This window comes from Zalophus californianus, chromosome 2 (assembly GCF_009762305.2).
Source record: "Zalophus californianus isolate mZalCal1 chromosome 2, mZalCal1.pri.v2, whole genome shotgun sequence".
NCBI classification, from domain to species: Eukaryota; Metazoa; Chordata; class Mammalia; order Carnivora; family Otariidae; genus Zalophus; species Zalophus californianus.
In genome coordinates this window covers 186,998,795-187,020,008 of record NC_045596.1, presented here as the reverse complement: position 1 = coordinate 187,020,008, position 21,214 = coordinate 186,998,795, and the positions used below count along the sequence as shown (strand labels likewise).

The window sequence follows — 21,214 nt, the reverse complement described above, 5'->3', positions numbered from 1 at the left end:
TTGTGGTCTTTGATTATGGAGTAGCGTAGAGTCTGGACTTGAGAGTCAGGCTGAACAGGAGAGTTATTTCTACCATTTATTACCTCTGACTTTGGACTATTCGCTAACCACTCAGATCCTCAATGTTCTCATCTATGAAATGCTGCTGATGATACCTGCTTCTTGTAGGTGTGAAGATTAAGTCTTGTTGTACATGTGAAATTTACAAGAGGTGAATGTTCTTTTGCTCACTAGGAATGAGAACCCAGATGCAAATAGTAGGACTTGGAGTAAACAAATGATCCATCCACACTGGCAGAAGGAGGATGCTGCCTGCACGCAGGTGCATGGACACCTCCTGACCCAGAAGCAGCCACGTGCCTCGGGATCTTTTCTCGGGTTCTGAAGCAGTAGATGTTCATGAACTAGAAGGCATCATAGGAGTATCCTGCTTGGAGTGAGCAGAGGGATTCCAGGGAAGCACTGGCCTCTCCCTTTTCCTTAGATGGAGTGCGTTTGACCAGATATCTGGTCTTTTATGCTCACTCAGAAAGTTTTTCCCTAACTCAGTTCTAGGAGGGAGATGAACTTGTAGAAGTCTGATGACCAGGCTCCTTTTATCTGCCTTCCATCGGAACAGAGAAGGGATTGTGAATACTTTGAGAGGATTTTGTTATTATAGAAAGAAGCTTCTGTCGTTAGTTTTTTGGGGCCAACTTTCCCCAATAATTGTTAACCGACTACCTATTTTAAAGTTTTATCCTTAAAAGTGCTTGATGAGACGAGTAGCATCTAGATCTTACTATACTAAAAGATCATCTCTAACTGGCAGCATAGCTAGAATTTCAAATAATTGAAGATGCCATTTTAAATTTACTTATTTTTTATTTTTGTTTTTTTTTTTAAGTAAACTCCACCCCTAATGGCCTGAACTCATGTCCCCCAAATCAAGAGTCTCATGTTCTACCAACTGAGCCAGCCAGGTACCCCTGAAGATGCCATTTTTAAAGAGTCAACATGTATCACTATATATGTAAAGGGTTATTCTTAAAATCTGTTTGTTTTTTTGGCTTTTCATATTAGTATTGAATTTTTCTTGCTTGTTGTAGAAGACAAAGAGGAAGTCTTTCTGTTTTAGAGTAGAGTACCTACTCTGGAAACTAGTCTTCATTCTCCAGTGCAAAAAGAAATTGCAATCAACACTCCAGAGGTGCTAGTTGTAAAAGGCACTAATATGTATTTGTTTCGTTACTATGTAGCACCTGGTATGATTCCTTCCGCTCTGCGTGGTGTCACCCCTTGCCCAGGATTGGCCACTAGTTAATATAAGAAGTCCATAAACGTTATCTCTTATCTGGAAGGTATTAGAAAAATGAACTTCCCAGTCTTTCTTGAACTACTCCTATCAAGGTACTGTGGGAAAAGGAGGTATAGAAAGTTCTACTTTCTACTCCTCTTCACTCAGATCCTCCAAATTAATGGTCCTGGGATGAGGATAGGGTCAGTGCTGATAGGGAAGCCTGTGACCACGGTTGGCAAGACTCTTTAGAAAATACCTGGGAACTTCACAGAAGGCAATTTGCCACCAATTTCTGTAGCATCAAGTAAGTCATGGACCCACTCTTCGGTAGAAAACCCATAGCATTTTTATCCCATGATTACCTAGTCAGGAAAGCTGTGTAGTGACCCTGGTTATGTTTTCTTAGGTTTTTTTTGAAAAATGAAGCTGTAGATCACATTTGAGAAGACGTCTAGGAGACTTAAAAATAATCCAGTTAAAGAAACACTCATACTTTTCTGGATTGTTGCTGTGATTTGGGAGTTATGTGTTAATTGTTGATGCTACTTAAGGTTTGAAATCCTGAAAGGGCATGCATTAGCATTTTTCTAAATTAGTCTGTGATTGAGAAAATTATTAGCTATTGACATTTTTGAGGAGTGGACACAATTATGAAAACATATATTGTCCATTTGAGATATTTTATACTTAATGATACATAACCAAATTGTTTCCAGAAATTCTTTCCTTCCTCTTCCCTCTCTTCATTAATTTCTTTTAGACATGAAGAACAACCAAGGCCTTTTGTGTTACATACATGCTTGAGGAACTCATATGATGAAGTGAGATTCCTACAAATGTGTTCTCGGGTTCTGGTGTTTTGTTTCCTTCCCTCAAAGGATGTCCAGTCTCTCAGCTTACGTATAATGCTTGCAGAAATACTCACAACAAAAGGTAGACTTTTATAAATAATTCATATTACTAATGTGATAGCAAATATGCAAACAAATAATATGCAAACAAATGTTCTACATACTAATGAGATAACACTTTATATATACCTATGCAGACCTTGTATATCATGGGACATATGGGAGCTAAGATATTTTCAGATTTTCAAATGTGAAGTGTCACTTAAAGACAGTATTATTTGGCCATCCATGATAAACAAGTTTTTTATGTAACATGTTGCCAAATGCATAGTCCATTCTGTTGTTTATTTTGACACAGGATAATTAGTCCTTATGTTCTTCACAGGGAAGCATCCCTTTAGGGTAGCTTTTGAATTATCCAGGTCAATAATATATTCATCAATGAAAGAATACCTGTACTCAAACTCTAGTGTGCATTTACTTAAAATACTTTTAAGGTAGAAGATTCATTGATAATGCCTATATGTAATTTTGTGAACTTGGAATAAACAAAAAAGGAACTGTACCCACAGTATAGTGTAATTACTAAAGGAAGTATAATGAGGGAGATGCTTGGCCAGAATACAAGAAATGGAAGAAAATATGACCTAAGAGAAATTTCTCTTACCTCAAAATCTCAAATAACATTGCATTTGATATGCATTGATTGATTGTCTCATTTATTATCTGTGGTCATTAGTGGATACCAAACAGAGAAAAGGGAATTTTTAAATTTATTTTTATTTTTTATTTTTGGCTTCACGACCCTGAGATCAACAGCTCAGCTGAGCTCAAGAGTTGGTTACCTCACCAACTGAGCCGCCCAGGCACCCCAGAAAAGGCAACTTTTTTAAAAAAGATTATTTATTTATTTTAGAGAAAGAGAGTATATGTGAGCATGTGTGTGTGCAAGTGGTGGGGGGGAGGGGCAGAAGGAGAGGGAGAGAATCCTCAAGCAGACTCGACGCTGGGCTTGATCCCAGGACCCTGAGATTATGACCTGAGCCAAAATCAAGAGTCTGATACTTAACCAACTGAGCCCCCCAGGCACCCCGAAAAGGGAACTTTTTAACCTAAATTTGGTAGGATGAGTTTGTAGTCATATCATTGACTTTTTAACAACTTCTTCCCTGAGGTTTTCATTCACCAGTTGGGAGAACATTCACTTTCATCTTTTGGCAGACAAAACCTATTGAGCCTTATAAAAAAATAAATAAAAGGAAAAAAATCAGTGTACTTAATTTTGATGTCTTTGTTAGGAACCTGGGTTGCAAATGACTTTCTTTCATTATTCCTTTAAACTTAAGTCATTTGTTAAATCAACCACTAGATTGTGGCCATAGTTGGTAGCATACCCAGAGGAAGCTGTATGTACACGCACACACATTTTTGAATATTTGAGTTGTTTGTATTTTCCCCATTTGGGTAGTTTAAAAACGTTTCCCAAATGTGGTTTCAGTTCTGTAAAAGAAAAACAATTCCTTTAAAGGACAATACCTTTCTCAGTGGTGCTTTCTTCTTCTTCCCACAGTCTTGAAGCCAGTAGTGGATTTACTGAGTAATCCAGATTACATTAACCAGATGCTACTTGCCCAGTTGGAACGCAGAGAACAGATGAATGAACATCACAAGAGAGCCTACACCTATGCTCCTTCTTATGAAGAGTTCATCAAGCTTATTAATAGCAACTCTGATGTTGAGTTCTTGAAGCAGCTAAGGTATTTGATCTTTAATTATAGCATGACAGTAGCTACTAATTATCATCCTTGCCTAGTTAGGTACCAAAAGAATGTGGTTGTCAGGGAGGCAGAAATAAAGAAGTCCATAAACCTTACTACTCAGTGACAACTAAATTTATCCAGCTTCTCCTTTTGCAGAGGAATTAGTGTTTTTGTTTTTTTTTTTTTCCCCAAGGTATCCTGTTTTTCAAGTAATTAGGTTATAATAGATTGAAAGCTGTTTAGTGGTAGGAGTAACTACTTAGCTGCTCAGATATTTCCTTAGAAAACCATGGGAAGGAGATGATGTGTTTTTTAAAATGACATAATAGAACATTGCATTGATCTTCATTTTTCTTAGAAAATGCAATCCCAGGTTTGGGAATCATGGGTTCTTGACTAATTATTTTGAGAAAACACATTTGAAATATACCCTAGGAGTCTCTTTGATAGGGGGGTGGAATCTTCCTTATCGTACTTGAGATATCTTAGGGGTAAGTGTCTGTTTTTGTATATTTATTTTTTATTTTCATAGTATATGCATAAACAGTATGATTATATAGCAATATATAGTTCATGGATTTTCTAGGCTTCTGTTTCTGTGGTTCCTCTTCAGTTTTAATGTCCCCAAACAATAATACATGGGGAAGAAAGGCAACTCCATATGTCCGTTTTGCTTCTGGTAAGTAATTTTGATAAATTACAGATGGAAAATAAAATATTGACTGAAAGGGTCTTTAAACTCATTGAGGATTTTAGATTTGTCACATTTGCCTCTGAACTAGGGTTACCATTAAGGTGAGCTGTGCTGCTTAGTTTTCTTATCTGAATAACACAGTATTGTAAGAGGTAGACATTATGGAGGGTACCATGTTCTTGTAAACCATGTCCTGTATTAATCTAGGTCCTGCAAATGTATAATGATGGCTTCACTTGTTTGATTGTGGTTACCGATAATTTAATTCTTAGGGGATGTAATCTCTGGAGATTTATTTATGCTTCTCTTTTCATGCATAATCTTGAATAAGCTATATGGTACTCATTTATTAGAGATTTATAATCATCTGTGTCTGAACCTAGAAATTCCTTTTTGATCATTGTGACCCTTGAGCTGTGGAGAACCCGAGAGTCAGTATTCCTGATTTGTTATCTGGGGCTTACAGGTTATACCCACTCAGAGGTCATCCTTATCAGGACTTGCTTTGAAATTTAAAAGGAGTTTAAAGCGTCATTCTATAGAGAGTGAAAGAGCTCAGAAGGACAGGACTTGTTGCCTCCTCTTCCCCTTAAAACTGCCAACACACACACACACACACACACACACACACACACACACACACACACACGCTAGTACTAGAGACGCTGTTCAAACCCGTACACACACACACACACACACACACACACACACACACGCTAGTACTAGAGACGCTGTTCAAACCCGTGCTCACACACACACACACACACACACACACACACACACACACGCTAGTACTAGAGACGCTGTTCAAACCCGTACACACACACACACACACACACACACACACACACACACACACACACACACACACACACACACACACACACACACACACACACGCTAGTACTAGAGACGCTGTTCAAACCCGTGCTCCAATATCGCTCTACCTGCCTCCTGCTATACCTGTTGTTGTCGTGTGACCTTGGTAACGTGATGATCACCCTCTGTGGAATTAGTAACATTGTGAACAGATGGCACCTCATGTAGATAAATTGAGGAGGCGTTGCATTCCTAAGTACTTTTTCCCTGTTAAGCAGTCTTTCACAATACAGTCAGAAGTGGGTCACTTGGTAACTTCAAGGAAGTCTAAGATAACAATCTAGGATCAATAGTGGCAGATAGTTCACTGAATCTATATTCATTCTACTTCCAGACTTATGAATGAGTGTTCTGTTTTGTGTATCAAACAAAAGATCTTAGCACTGCACACGTGTTGACATAGTGGTGTAACGAAAAGGTACCGGAAGACTTTTTGAAACAGAAGTCATTATTTTGAGTGATCAGCCATTGGTACTCTAACACAGTTCTGTAGTATGAGATGAATAAATCTTGATTAGAATTAATGGCTTATCTTTTTCAAAATGTACTGGTCCGAGGCTCAGGACTATCTGAAATGCTATAGAAATTTTAATGTTGGCAGTTCGTCATCTGCTAGGTAAAGAAGTAACTCAGTCAGAATTGACCTTTAGAAAACAAAAGCCCCAGGATAATTGGATAAGCTACTTTTGTCACAGTAGGGGCATTTTGGATTGCTTTTACCTGAGTGGCCAAAGAGGACACTAGGAATCCTGATTTGACGCTTTTCCCTTTAAACATGATGAAATAAAAATGGTATGAGCGCTTAAATCTTTCTGTAAGATCACTTCCTCTTGATGTCATAAATAGGGCACCACTGAAGTCTAACACACTGCGTGTCCTGAGAGGCAGGCCCTCTGTTGAGCGTGGAGAGGCTTATGGGGCAGTGGAAATGCTGAACTAAAGAGATACGGCTTACACCCCATTAAATTCACCACTTTAAAGTATATGATTCAGTGGTTTTTAGTGTATTCAGACTGTGCAACCATTACCTCTAATTCCAGAATATTTTCGTCATTTTAAAAAGAAGCCCTGTGCCCATTAGCATCACTCCCCATTCCTTCTCCACCCCAGCCCTTGGCAACCACTGATCTGCTTTCTGTCTCTGTGGATTTGCCTGTTATGGACGTTTCATGTAAATGGAATTGTGCAACATGTGGCCTTTTGTGTCTGGCTTTTTATACTCAGCATAATATTTTCAAGGGTCATCCATGTTGTGGAATGTATCAGTACTTCATTTCTTTTTTTGGCTGAATAATATTCCATTGTATGAATACACCACATTTTGTTTGTTCTTTTGTCAGTCGATGGATAATTTGAGTTGTTTGCATTTTAAAGAATGCCTTTTGAGTTATCATTGAGCATCTTCAGTAGTATTATCAGAAAATTCCTAATCTCTTGCTAACCACCCATTTCATATATATTCCTATTGCATGTATTTCTGTTCTCTTTTGTGTCCTCCATGTTACTGTTGGGTTTTCTTTCCAACAAAGTTCATAGAGTTCACGGGGAGGACATTTGGAGGTACTCTGGTGATTAGATTATCAAACTCTTAAAGTGCCCACTCTATTAGGAAACAATACATTTTCAGATTTAATTAAGTTGATGTAATGACTGAGTGCAACTAAAATGACCTGTTTTTCTGACCTCTGTCCCTTTATGAACTTTGAATTTTGTAATCTTGGGAAATATGTTGATGACTTCCTTTGGAAGGGCTGCAAATTTCTCTCATAACAAGAAGTCGTATACATTAGTCAGCATCAGCTATGGGATCATGGTAATCTTGAAGAATATATAGTTCCCGCAACAGCTTGGCAAAGAACCTTGGGAGAAAATACCGTGAAGGGCATTTTCTCTGTGAGACCATTCCTTGGCCTTTGCTGTAGATAAAATTTCAGGCAGTTCTGTTTGATATTGTACTGGTATATCTTGTATCCAGGGGGCAATGTCCCTATTCATTGTATCTTAGGGTAATCTGAGGGCTAACCTTATTCTCTGCTTCTTGCACAGATTGAACTAGAAAGGCTACCAGGAACAACTCTGCAGTGGTAGAGGTTGATCTTTTTGCTCAAAAGAAGTGATGCTGCATAAATTATCTGGTACTGGCTACTTATTGTTTATCTGATAGAAAAATTGCTCCCTATTCAGGGGTCAGGCCTACATACTGTTAACTGACAGGCAAAATTGCTTTTTTTCAGACTCTTGTCTAAAGCCAGCACTGACGAAGCTTATCAGCTGCCTCGCACTAATGGAGTGGCTTTCTTCCATCATAGTCTGAACTATTTCGTTTTTCTTGTACAATTAGAGTACTCCACTGTCTGACTTTATTAGCATTTTAGGTCACTATCTTCAAATTGCCCTTAGTAAGATTTTAAGATAGGCCACCTAAGCTAGGAATGTGTCTTATTTAGACTTAAGCAGTTGGTGAAACCATCCACTTTTATTTCATACATATTTGGGAGATAGATGCATATTTTCTAAAGGAATAAAGTCTGCTGGGTTGGAATGCATTAAAAACAAACAACCAAACCAAAAAAATCTTGAACATCGTATTTGTAGTTCAGTGACTGTTTGTTTTTTTCGGAGTCAGCATGAGCTGCTTTGACAGTACGATTATAGAGCTAGAAATGCTCCCTTTGAGTACACTAAACCAGTGGTTTTTGACCTTGGCTATATATTAGAATCACCCAGTCTTTAAAAAAAAATTACAGCTGGATATCTCACTGTCCTTTGCAGCTACTTCCTTTTTCTTCTTTTCTGGCATCCAAGATGTCGAAGTGAGGATGTGGTGGCTGGACTGGTATAACATTTTGAATTTTCCAGCATCTTCTAGTGGAAGCAGTGATCCACTCTGCTAATGAGACATGAGCCAGAAATCTGAATGTCCTGTTGTTGCAAGATATTAAAGGACAACTGAACAGATTCCCACTGCCCGTCTGGGTGGTGGGGTGGTGACCACCATCAAGCAAGGCAAACCAGAGGTCAGAGCAAAGGCGCATCCGTTAGGGAGACTCGACAATTACAGCCGTACTAGAGAAAGCGCTGTGTGTTCTTTTATTCTGAAGAGAAAGAGGGAGTGGGAGTGAACATTAAACAAAGGGGAAATGAAAGGTTCTGCCCTTATAGAACCTCCCAGGAGGGAGCAGGCAGGTCATGGCCCAGGAATACCCCCTATTGCCTGTGTTGTGTAATTTCTCCGCGTGTTTGCACAGAGTGCTCTATGGAAGCAGTTTGCTCCTCCATGAGAAATACACTTGCCTAGGCTTCACCCCCAGGGATTTTTATATAATTGGCCTGCAGTGGAACCCGGGCATTAGTGGTTAGCCCTCCAGGTGATTATAACGTGCAACTAGAATTGAGAATCTCTTTTAAATGGAATATTCTTCCACTTGCTACCAATCTCAAGTCTCGGCTAGATGTCCTATAGTTGTTATATTCTAATTCTTTGAAAACTCTTTATCACTGTTTGTGAGAGATAGTAACTATTGAGAAGAATATTGATTAATCCAGACGCCTCATTCTTCTACCATGTTTATTGTAATGAATAAAGGGCGTTTTATCACTGGTGATCCTGAGAGATGTATTTAACCCAAGGTTTCTCAGCCTTGGCGAAAATGCCATTTTGGCCCAGACAATTCTTGGTTGTGGGGGTGGTTGTAGAGTAGCTACAATATTACAGTGGCTACAAAAACTACAATATTAGTTGTGGCTAATATTGTAGAATATTAGCATCACTAGCCTCACCCACTGGATGCCAGTACCACCTCCGTAGTTGTGACAACCAAAAACATCCCCCAGACATTGCCAGATGTCCTCTGGAGGACAAAATTGCCCCTGATTAAAAAGTATTACTTGAATCCCATGAAAAGATTGGAAACTTACATTAGGATTAGATTTAGATGAGGAGGCTAGAAAACCCACAGAATAATGATTACTTACCAAAGTCCAGAGGGTTTTTTCTTTCTTCTATAAAAGAAGTCGGGAACAAGCAGTCTAAGACTGGTAGGAGGGCTCTAGCCTCCTCAGGGACCCAGGCTCCTTCCAGCTCACTGCTCTGCCATCCTAGGAATATTCCAGAGTCCTCATGGTTCAGGGTGTAGTCTAGATTGCCATTCATCATATCCTAATTCCAGGAAGCAGAATGAAGGCAAGAAAAGATGGTGGCAAAGGTCATGCATTGGCTGTCTCTTAAAGAACTACCTGGAAGCTACTACATGACATTTCTGCTTATATTTTTTCCATCAGATATAATTATTCTGGGAAGCCTTAGGTTCAGTTAAAAATGGAGGATTCTATTACTAAGGAAAAGGGAAACATAGATACAGAATGGGCACGTCGCCATTTTTGCTACAGTGCTACGTGTTGTATAGTTATAGCAAGGCAGGATAGTGCTACTTCCTGCACAGACATTGGACAAATACTGCTTTCCTGGACTAGACATTTGCCAAAGTTAAAGAGATGCCAAGCAAATGCCCAAGAAGAGGAAACTTCTTTGTTTTTAAGCTACCATTTGTTGAATATCTAATATGCATTAGGTACAGTGAAATTCTTACCATCTGATTGTTGTAACAACTATGTGAATTAAGTATTACTATTCTCATTATGTAGTTGAGGAAGGTAAAGTGACTTGCCCTGGATCACTTAGCTAATAAGGAACAGCTGGAATTTGAACTCAGGTCTGTCTGACTTGAAATCCTACATGTAAAGGCGGGTAACCGGCTAGCCAGGTGGGCAGAAAAGAGCAGCGACACATGGCCCCAGCCTTGTGGGACTTCCTGCAAGTGTGGCGGCCAGTCTCTACTGTCTAGGAGCCTTGCAGGCACTAATCCTTGCTTGGAGAACAGTACTGCCAGAAGTGCCATCATCTGTTAGTGAGACAGGGATAGGCTGCCAGAGAAACAAGTCATAATAAAGAAAATCGGGGTAGCCTGTTACTGCCATAATTTCATTTGCTGCCAGTCCGGTCTTTATTAGATTTTTTCAGTTCTGGATTTGTTTATTTCTGACCCCTTACTTAAAGAGCAACATGGAGAATCTAAAAATAGTAGAGAGGAAATGCTAATAATGAATAAAAGGTTTAAAATTAAAAATATTAAGAATTATTTCGCTTGGAGAAATGAAGGAAACCTTTTATCGAGTGTGTACTGAGATGGATGTGTTTTCTGTTTTGCTAGGATAAAGCAAGAGGGAATGGCCATAATGAATAGGTTAATTTAAGAGGTCATAAGGAGCAGTGGAATGGGTTACTGAGGGAGTTTGCTAAATGGTTTTTCTTCAGATATTAAGGGGATGGATTTCATCTCTTAATTAGTTCAGGAGCATTTGCATATGAAGATTAGTACACTAAAAATACTAAAATTCCTAAAATTGCATGCTTCTGTGTAGGAGAATTTAAATTATTTGAATGTTTGGTGCTTTGAACAGTGATTCTGAAGATAGATTTTGAGTCATGAGCAGTAAAATTGGATTACGTTTTAGAGGAACATGGAAAAAGAAATCAAGCATACCTTCAGACAAACTGCTCCACCATGTCAGAAATCAGTAAGCACATATAAACTGCGAAAGAAAGGTTAACGTGGGTGGGCAAGGAGATGAGAAATCATGGAGTGTAAAACAAAGAGAAGCCTGGCAAATTTTTATGAAAAGAATAAATGAATATAAATTTAGTTTTAAAAAAACACATTAAAATGCAAGGCTGCTTATGGAAAACCTTCAAAAAGATCTTTCAGTTTTATAAAAAGTAAAAGTACATTGACTTCAGAATTTAATTCCTTCTGTTTGTGTCTGAGAAATAGCAGAGGGCACAGAGGCGGTAGTTAAACATATGGGAGAAAACAAAATATCTTCATTTAGGAGGAAAGATAAGTATTGATGGCGATGGAAAATTTGATCTAAGAAGGGTGGGGGGATGGGTTAGCCTGGTGACGGGTATTAAAGAGGGCACGTTCTGCGTGGAGCACTGGGTGTTATGAACAAACAATGAATCATGGAACACTACATCAAAAACTAATGATGTAATATATGGTGATTAACATAACAATAAAAAATTTTAAAAAAAGGGGATATTTGGGTGCTCGCTTCGGCAGCACATATACTAAGAAGGGGATATTTGGGATAAAGATGTTTATGATCTCTCTGAAATTAAAGAATTCATGATGCGCTTATAATTGGAGCAACACTGGCATGATGGGTAAGGTATATCTGCTGTATGAATGACCATGAGGACCATGAGTCCATTTGTGTAAAGCACTCAGCCCAGGATCTGCATATTCCTAATTGTTAGCTTTTGCTATGGTTGTTATGATCTCAGACCAAGGATTGCAAGTAGATTTAATTTCATTGTGGACACTGATCACTTACTTGTGGCCCACTAGAGTGCAACATTTTATTTGGGGGTTTGAGGAGGCCCAATAAATAACAATGCTCCTCTCTCCAGCCTGAGGTCTGAACCACATTAGGGCTAAGGAATCAGCCAAATGAAGGCCAAAAATTTTGCTCTTATTACTGATAGATAATGGAGAATGTAGTTTATATATGCAAGCAATGACTCTCTAAAATGGAGTCTCAGAATCAGACATTCTTTCCCAGCTGGCTTTGTCCCTGATTCTCCCTCCCTCCCCATCTTTCTGGCAGGTGTGGAGTCCCATGTGCTGGCTGTCCTTGGAGGCAGAGAACACATGCTCTGAAGAGGAGGAGAACAGAAGGGCTGTGCTTCACATGCCCAGTTCCTCCTCCTCTGTGGTCAGAATAAAGACCTCTTCCTTCTCTAGAGCACAGAGGAGAAGAGAGAGAGCTGGAGAGAGGCTGGGAGTAAATCCCCTTATACTTAGAACAAAACATCAAGAGGAGGTGGTGGGGTGGATGGGTAGTGCTCTTTTTTTGGAAAAAACAAACAAAAGTGGTGGTACTGCATCTCTACTCAATAGAGAAGGATTTTATGATTCACCAGGTTCACTGAAGGAATGGTAGTGAAGAGTATAGAAGTGGTACGCTGGTAATTTTTAAAAACTGGCTATTTTGGGGAGGGGTAAGAAACCCTGACTTGTCGCATCTCCTGGTTTCTGTGGTGTTAGTACTAAGCTGTCAGGATGACCTCACTGAATGGGAAGTTGGGAAGAGATTTGCCACAGCACACCCTCCTATACATAGTGTCTCCACCATGCTGACACAGTAGACGTGAGTAACCATGAACATAGGTACTAGCACAATCCAGTTATTAGGAAATGATGAGTTTTAAGTACTTTCACCTTTTAAAAAGTACAGTTTAATCGCAAGTTTGTACCATTTTAATAATGGTAGATTTTAATTCTTGAAAAGTTAACAGCTGGCTCTCATGAGCTGACACAAGCCTTGTGAGCTGGCTCCAGCACATTGCTGAGTAATGGCCACACATGCTCTGTCTTTTGATGACCCTGCACTATACAGAAATGCAGTTCTCCTAGAGGTAGATGAGGGTTAAGAACAAAAAGTCACCCTATAGCGACCAGTCTTGCGTCTGAAGTAGACTACCCACAGACATGGGCTCGAGTCAGATAGGCTTGGATTTTGCAGACCTGGCTTGCACTTGGCTTCTTTTCTTATAGGTGGTGTGGCCTTGGCAAGTCATATACGCTCCAAGCCTCAGTTTTAACTGTGAAATGGAGAAAATAGTTCCTATTTCATACGACTGTTGTGGTAATTAAATGAGATAATGCATCAGCACAGTTCTGAGGACAGACCTGCTAGGATCCCAATAAAGAGCTAAAAATATAACCATGAGCAGGAGAAGGCAACAGAATTCTCAGATCCTGACTTGAATAGGGTTAATGAATGAGATAAGGCAACACAATCTCTTATGTCAGAAAAACTTCAAAGTGTAGGAGAAAGTCGTTAGGACATTTTCAGTACAGAACATAAAGCTAGGCAACTAAAGATGGTATTCAGTAAGCATTCTGAATGAAAATGCCTCAGGCAAGAATTGAGAATGGACTATAACAGCAGTGGTGCTATACATTGGTCTATAAATAAACACTTTATGGTGATATTAATAGTTGATATAAAAGATATGAGAAACACTAGTAGAAACGAGGTACAGGTAGCAGAGAGAAAAATTTTGGCCTCCTTGAGGTTAACTGAAGGACACCAGCTAGCCAGTGGTGACATAACTTAGCTTGCTTTTGTAACATGTAATTTCCATAGACTTCTGGGAACTAGAAAATGAATATATGGTAACGTTATTTTAGGAAAATTTAAAGATCTAAACCAGATGAAGAAAATAGAAGCCACATTGCAAACACATGACAATACTTGGTATTTTCCAGGTTATTTTCTGTATACATAGCATCAATTGTGTATGTGTGTTTATGTAAGTTCGGGATACCGCAGGCTGCTCTGGTCCAGAACTTTCTAACTGGTGTGACTCTAATGTATAGGTGTGTGGGGATAAAGGTTTCCTCAGCCCTCCAGGTGGCTGGGTAGGACCTGGGATGGTGGTTCTGTTCAAATATTATCATTTGCCATGTGTGCCACGAATGGAAAAAGCTTAGGAAGCATGCCTTAGTCTTTCTGTGGAATCGGCTGCCTTCTACACACTAGAAAAATGGAAAACTGGTTTAAAAGCCCCATTAGAGGAAAGAGCCTCTGACTACTCTTGAGTCCTGACCGAAAATACTTCCCCAGTTTGTGCTACAGCTCCCTGGCACTTTCTGCTTAATACCATTAAACACACCCCGTGGGAAGATAGCTCTGAACCTTGTTGTTCTCCTCAGACAAAAAAACTAACACGACAGACTTTCCTTGGTTCATAATATTGGCTAAGATTAAATATTTGACACCCAGGGTTGGCAAGGATGTAGGAAAACAGACGACCTCATGTCCTGCTGGGAGGAGTATGAATTATTGCCTTTCTGTATCAGAGTTTTATAATATGGAAAGCAGGTCACAAAATGTGTATTCTTTCTGATACAGTTGTTATTCATAAGCACTTATTTTAAGGAAATAATCATGAACGTGTGAAAAGATTTTTCCAAGAAAGTTTCTTGCAATTTTATTTAAAATAGAGAAAAGCTTGAAATAACGGAATGCCTAACCATTAGGGCTTAGTGAAAAAAAGGTGTCGACACACCTGTACAATGGAGTGCCACTTAACAATGGTGCTGCATCAGAGTATTTAATAATATTGGAAGATGGTATACATTGAAAAGGCTCTAGGGCCTTTTATAGCATAAATCCAATCTTAGAAAACAAAAAAATTTGAAGAGAAGTCTGTAAATACTTAACGAGTGTTAAGTGTAATTGACTTTGAATGTCGTGCTTTGTATATTTTCCCATTTTCTTCAATGAATATATGTTGCTTTAGAGAAAGTAAAAATGGGTTCAGCCTGAGGAAGTAAAATCGGCCCAGCCATTTATCAGGTTGGAATAACAGATACTAAAACCAGCTACAAAGTTAACAGGAAATGATATTTTTTTTCCAAGTATACATAGCAGCTGTAAAATGTCATAATGATAACCTTCTTTGAATGACTACTGCTTTCTTATTCACTGGGAAACTTTGCTCTCTAAAATCTTAGATTTTGCCATTTGAAATTATTTCGGTAAGAGTGACACATCCTATTCTTGCCTGGAGACACAGAGAAGCACCTTCATTTATATAAGTCAGAAGTAGAGCTACAGATAAGGGGTTTTCTGGACTAACCATTCCATGTTTATTATAACTTTGTAGTTTCCAGGAAAGTGAGACCCTGGATCTAAGTGAAATGACGATTTACACACCTCTGCTTTGAACCTGTCAACATGCTGCTTCATTTAAAATTTCATCTACACTCCATACTTCCCCAGAATTCCATCGAAGCTATATTTTCCTTGGTTTGGGGAGACACCCCATGTTTCTTCATGCTTATTGAAATGAGTCAATAAACCTGATTTTGTTGTACTTCAGTGACCTTGGTGGCCTTAAATTGATTAGGCTGAGATACTTTTATAATCAGAAGAAAAGTAAGGCTACCTAAAAATTTTTTATATATATTTTACAAACATGCACACACAGGGTGCCTGGGTGGCTCAGATGGTTAAGCGTCTGCCTTCAGCTCAGGTCATGATCCCGGGGTCCTGGGATCGAGTCCCGCATCGGGCTCCCTGCTCCTTGGGAGCCTGCTTCTCCCTCTGCCTCTCTCTCTCTCTCTCTCTCTCTCTGTCTCTCATGAATAAATAAATAAAATCTTAAAAAAAAAACATGCACACACATCATCTCCTTAAATACTGCATATCTAAAGGGTCAACCAACAGTGGTGTTAAGGGACAAAAATAATAGTTAATATTTATTAAACTCTCGCTGTGGGTTGGGCACTATTCCAAATATTTTAAAGGTGTTATCTCATTTAATATTCATAAATGCTGTTACTTTTGAAATAATTTTCAAAATAATATTTCAAAATATTCAAAAATATGGTTAGTCTTTTTACAGATGAGGACTCTTGAGTTTTAGAAAGCTTAAATAATTTTTTCAGAGTGACACAGTAAGTGTTGGAAGCAGGATTTGAACACAGGCCACCTGGTGTCAGAGCTCACATGCTTGATACTCTGCTACACTTAGCTGGGAAACAGCTTTAGTGTAGCCAGCTGAGATCACCATGTTTTTATTTCTTTTCAAATGTTGTAACTGAAGTCCCTCTAAATGAAAACACTGTCCCTAGCCTAGCACAAAGTAGCCTATAGCAACTTTGAAAACATTTTTTAAAAAAGTTTTAAATTTTTTAAAAACCTATTTATGTATATGGTATTCTAATCTATGTTATTGCTAATTTTATTTTATTTATTTTATTTGTTTTTTAGAGAGAGTGTGTGTGTGTGTATAGGGGTGTGTGTGTATGTGTGTGTTGTGCGTGCGTGCGCGCAGTAAGGAGGGGCAGAGGGAGAGGGAGAAGGAAAAGCTTAAGCAGACTCAGTGCTGAGCATAGAGCCGGACATGGTGCTCAATCTCATGACCCTGAGATCATGACCTGAGCCAAAATCAAGAGTTGGGATGCCTAACCGACTGAGCCACTCAGGCACCCCTGTAATTGCTAATTTTAGCATAAAACCTATTTTAAACCATTTACCATATTGTACACCTGAGGGTTTATTCAGCTTTTGACTCTCCTAAGACATTCCAGCACATGCACATCCAAGACAGCTCTAAAATAGTAATTTTAAAAAAAAAATTGTGTAAGATGTGTGTAGAGAATTGAGACTAATATTTGTGTGTGCGTGTGTGTGTGTGTGTGTACAAATAACTTAGAAGTCAATTCTAATAGAATTCCAAAGTTCTGAACAATTGACAGTAAAAGGCAATAAATGTATATATTTCGAAGGTGATTATTTTGAAGACTAATTTTGTAGCATTTTGGGTGAGTTTGAGATGGTGGGAAGACTTCAGAAATACAAACCTGCCCTGAAGTCTTTATTAATGTAGCTGAGTGTTCAAAACTAAAGAGAGGTGAGGTGATAACTCGGGCAAGAGATGTCTGTCTTCATGTGACCTTTCTCTTGGCCCTGGGATAAGAGATACTGGAGGTAAGGTCTCACCATAGCTGGAAAAGAACCAAATTCTTGTTAATGGCTTCCTCGTAATATTGGAGTTTACATTATCATTTTGGAAAAACACATACTTGTGCACTTCTGATCAAGAGGATGTTCGCAAATAACAGTCCTACAGATTCTTGAACCAAACTCAGCACCAGCAAGGCCATGCACTCCTCTGGATGAAGAAAGCCGAGTGAGTGCTGACTATCCCTGAAGAGCTGGGTAGATAGTCCTCCCGGAGGACTAGGAAGCCTGTGCCAACAAGGATAGCCGCCAGCATTTGGATGTACAGTTGACCGTTGAAGAGCATAGAGTTGGGATTCTAATCCCTAGTGCAGTCAGAAGTCCGCGTATAAATTTTAACTCTCCTAACACTTAACTACTAATAGCCTACTGCTGATTGGCAGCCTTATCAATAGCATATACAGTCAATCAACATGTTTTATATGTGATATGTATTATGTACTGTATTCTTATAATAAGCTAGAGAAAAGAAAATGTTACGAATATCATAAGGAAAAGAAAATACATTTATAGTACGATACTGTATCGAAAAAAATCTGCATATATAAATGGACCCACATAATTCAAACCCATCTTGTTCAATGGTCAACTGTATGTTGTGAGCTTTTGTTGAGAATGAAAGTCACTCATTTCCCACATCATCTTTTGGTATCAAGCGAAGGTGAATTTTACAAATTCAATAATCATCTTCAAATGCCTATTATGTGCAAAGCACTATGAGGAGGATTTGGTGTACATAAAGATAAATTAGTTGTGGGTCCTTGGATTTATTCCCCTGCTGTCAAGGTGTTAGTAGTCCAGCATAGGAGACCCATGTGGGTATAAATTGCTAAAGAGGAAGCAAGATATTAAGATCAGAAGTGGAGTGCAAATTGCTGAAGAAATGGATAGGAGCAAATACTTTGTCCTGTAGAAGAGAACCCTGAGAGAAGAATGCTATGAACGGATATTTAGGAACAAATAGGATTTCAGCTGATAAGGGGGAGAGGTTGTGTGCAAGAGGGAGAAGAAATAGAGCAAAGGCTGGGGGTCAGGAAAGAGCTGAGTGTGTGTTGGGGTATTGCATGCAGTCTGGTTTGGCAGGGAAACGGTATCCAAGAGGGTTATAGAAGGCAGTGAGATGCAAAGATGATCTGGTAGTGGCCATGCTTGTATGCTTGGAAGGGCCTGAGACAAGATAAACATTAACCCATATTGAAAATTAGGGCAGCAGGAAAGTGGTCAAGAGCATGAACTTTAGAATCGGCAGCCCCAGGTTATCATTTTGGCTCTAGTACTTAAAAGCAATGAGACCTTGTATAGATTTCTTAATCCACCTGAACAACTTCTTCCTCTGTAATGTGGGGATAATTACAATAGCTATTATGAGGATTAAATGAGAGAAAGAAACAGGTACCTGGTACTGAATGAGAGGAATCTGTGTAAATGTTAGCTGGTATTTCATAATAATTTTATGGATTCATTTAAGAAATTTAACTCTTCACTCAAATAGCATGTGTTTCTTCAGGACCATTGATGACTCATTTGTTCCAGAGCATGAATCACCAAGAATATCAAAAGAACAGATTGTTCAGAATATTACTTGTACCTGTTTAGTTTTACAGATGTTATTGTATATTAATGTAGCTTCTTGTCTTAGTTTGGGCTGCTATAACAAAAATATCACAGGCTGGTGGCTTAAACAACAGACGTTTTATTTCTCACACTTCCGGAGGCTGCAAAGTCCAAGATCAGGGGGTTGGATGTTGGGTGTCTGGTGAGGGGCACTTCCTGGTTTATAGAGGGCCTCCTTCTCACTGTAACCTCACAAAATGGAAAGAGCTCTCTGGGGTCTTTTTTTTTTTTTTTTTTTAAGATTTTATTTATTTATTTGAGAGAGAGAGAGAAATAGAGTGCATGCACAAGCCCGGGGGAGAGGCAGAGGGAGAAGCAGACTGACTCCCTGCTGAGCAGGGAGCCCAATGCGAGGCTTGATCCCAGAACCCTGGAATCGTGACCTGAGCCACTCAGGCATCCCTCTAGGGTCTGTTTTATAAAGGCACTTATCTCATTTGTGAGGGCACCACCTATTAGGGGTTAATCACCTTCGAAGATCCCAGCTCCAAATACCATCACATTGGGAACTAGGCTTCAATGTATGAATTTTGGGGGAGCAAAACATTCAGTCCATAATATGCATTAATATTTACTGAGTGCCTGTCATGTGTTTAGTGCCAAGCTAGGTTCTATAGGAGAATACAAGACACAATCCCTGTCTTCGAGAGGCTCATGATTTAGTTGGGGAGAAAAAGGTAGCATATCTTTCTTATAGACAAAGCCACAATTTTATCTTAGGCTCAGGCGTGTTATTTCTTAGAGGAGTATTAGGCCCTGAAAGGACTGGGCATACCATTTCTTAGGTGCACAGCACTGTTTGTGGAAGTGGGACTCTTTAAAACAGCAATATAAAATAGTAGATAAATAGGTACTGTTTTTTTTTTTTTTAGATTTTATGTATTTATTTTTGTGAGAGAGAGAGCCCTGTGTTTTACTTGATTAGTACAAAATAGTCTAAACGTTATCTCTGAAAACAGCATTTTCTAAATACTCGATCTTTTCTTTTTCTCTCTTTTTAAATATCAGGTATCAAATTGTAGTAGAAATAATCCAAGCAACTACAATTAGCAGCTTTCCCCAGCTGAAGAGGCACAAGGGTAAGAACCAATTTGTTTTCTTCATTTTGTACATTCTAAAGGTTCTCGGTCTACCCCAGTCTTCTCTTTTGTCAGAATGTTGGCAAGTATGAGCATTCTTCTGGCTTATATTTAAATATTTTCAATTTATTAAAATAATGGTATAACAGCAGCATTAGAGAAAGTAAATATAACTTCATGCTAACAAAACCCCTTATTTGTATTTCTGTGTTTCTTTAAACTTTATTCATCTGTAGTCATAATTTTTCAAAGGCTGAAATCATTGAGTATAGAGTGCTTGTTTTTAAAGTAAGCATGATTTTACAGTTTTTCTCATTAAAATTTAATCTTAATATTCATTAATATTTCTAACTTGAAATATAATCTTGATAGTTATTTAAATGACTCCAGTGAGTTGATGTTTCATAATTTCCTTAACCTTTTCCTTTAGTTAAGATTTGTATTGTGAATAGCTTCTTTCCTCTTTCTACGTTAAAAAAAAATGTTCTATTTTTTTCCCATTTGTTTCTCTTCAAATGAGATTTTTACCCAGGCATGATAGAGATAATTAAGGTGTAAAGCTGGCTCTCAACTCCCTTATAGTTGGCCTGGGGCTAGCATATCCCCCGTCATATATGAAGTTGAAGGTCATGTCACTGTTTAGAGTGCAGGTCTTGATTTGTGGCTGAGAGGCAGCAAACACCCCTACCTTGTAGGCTGGCCTTTCTGTGAAAATCTCCAGGCCCACTCAAGTCCCATCAGGGAGCAGAGTGTTAAAAGAAGGAAGAGTTGGGCCAAGGCCTTAAAATGTGCTCCCAGGTTTCTAAGTGGTGCAGAGGCAACAGGAAGCTTGGCCTGGGGACTATTCCTTGTGTCTGAGTCACTGACTGAGGTAGGAGCTGGGTAAAAAGTAGATGAAGATACAGACTAGGAAGAGGCACTAATTCTTAATCTCTGCCCAGGGGGGAAGATTGTACAAATTTGTTCATTCAAAAAATGTTTACTCAACATCAGCGAGGCGATGATGATACAGTAGCGGACAAAACAAAATTTCTGCATTCATCAAGCCCCAAATTGAGACTGGGAGGCAATCAGACAATGAGCGAATCAAATAAACAGTATTTTAGATGGTGATATGTACCCTGGAGAGAAACAAAGCTGTGAGGTGGGGTGTATAGAAGGGAATGCTGGCCCAGCTGGAGGGGGAGGAAGATTTGCATTCAGATAGGGTCATCCGGGAAGACCTCACCTACAGGGTGACCTGGGAGCAAAGACCTGGGGGCCTGAGGGTGTCTGTGGAAGGACAGGTGAAAAACTCTGAGGCAGAAGCGCACGAGGCTTGCCTGAGTTGCCTAGGTGGCTGAAAAGGGGTGAAATCCCGTTCCAAAGGGCCTTACTGGTCCTGCTGGGGCTTTGGCTTTTAGTCGGCATGAGGAAGGAAGTCTCTGGAGGCTTTTGAGCAAGGGATGTGGGATCTG

At 39.1% G+C, this 21,214-nt stretch overlaps 1 protein-coding gene across 8 annotated transcripts in view; it reads left to right on the top strand.

Annotated features, from left to right (window-relative positions):
- The window catches only part of SNX25 (sorting nexin 25), a 132,974-nt gene that overhangs the window by 48,950 nt on the left and 62,810 nt on the right, over positions 1 to 21,214 (top strand). For all 8 annotated transcript variants that reach the window (XR_003520737.2, XM_027598665.1, XM_027598660.2 and 5 more), the window contains exons 4-6: positions 2,040 to 2,212; positions 3,701 to 3,887; positions 19,687 to 19,757. Coding sequence is in view for 7 of the 8 variants with exons in the window: in XM_027598665.1 (XP_027454466.1) it covers positions 2,040 to 2,212; positions 3,701 to 3,887; positions 19,687 to 19,757 (431 nt within the window). In the remaining variant the exon portion in view is untranslated. The remainder of the gene's footprint in view (positions 1 to 2,039; positions 2,213 to 3,700; positions 3,888 to 19,686; positions 19,758 to 21,214) is intronic.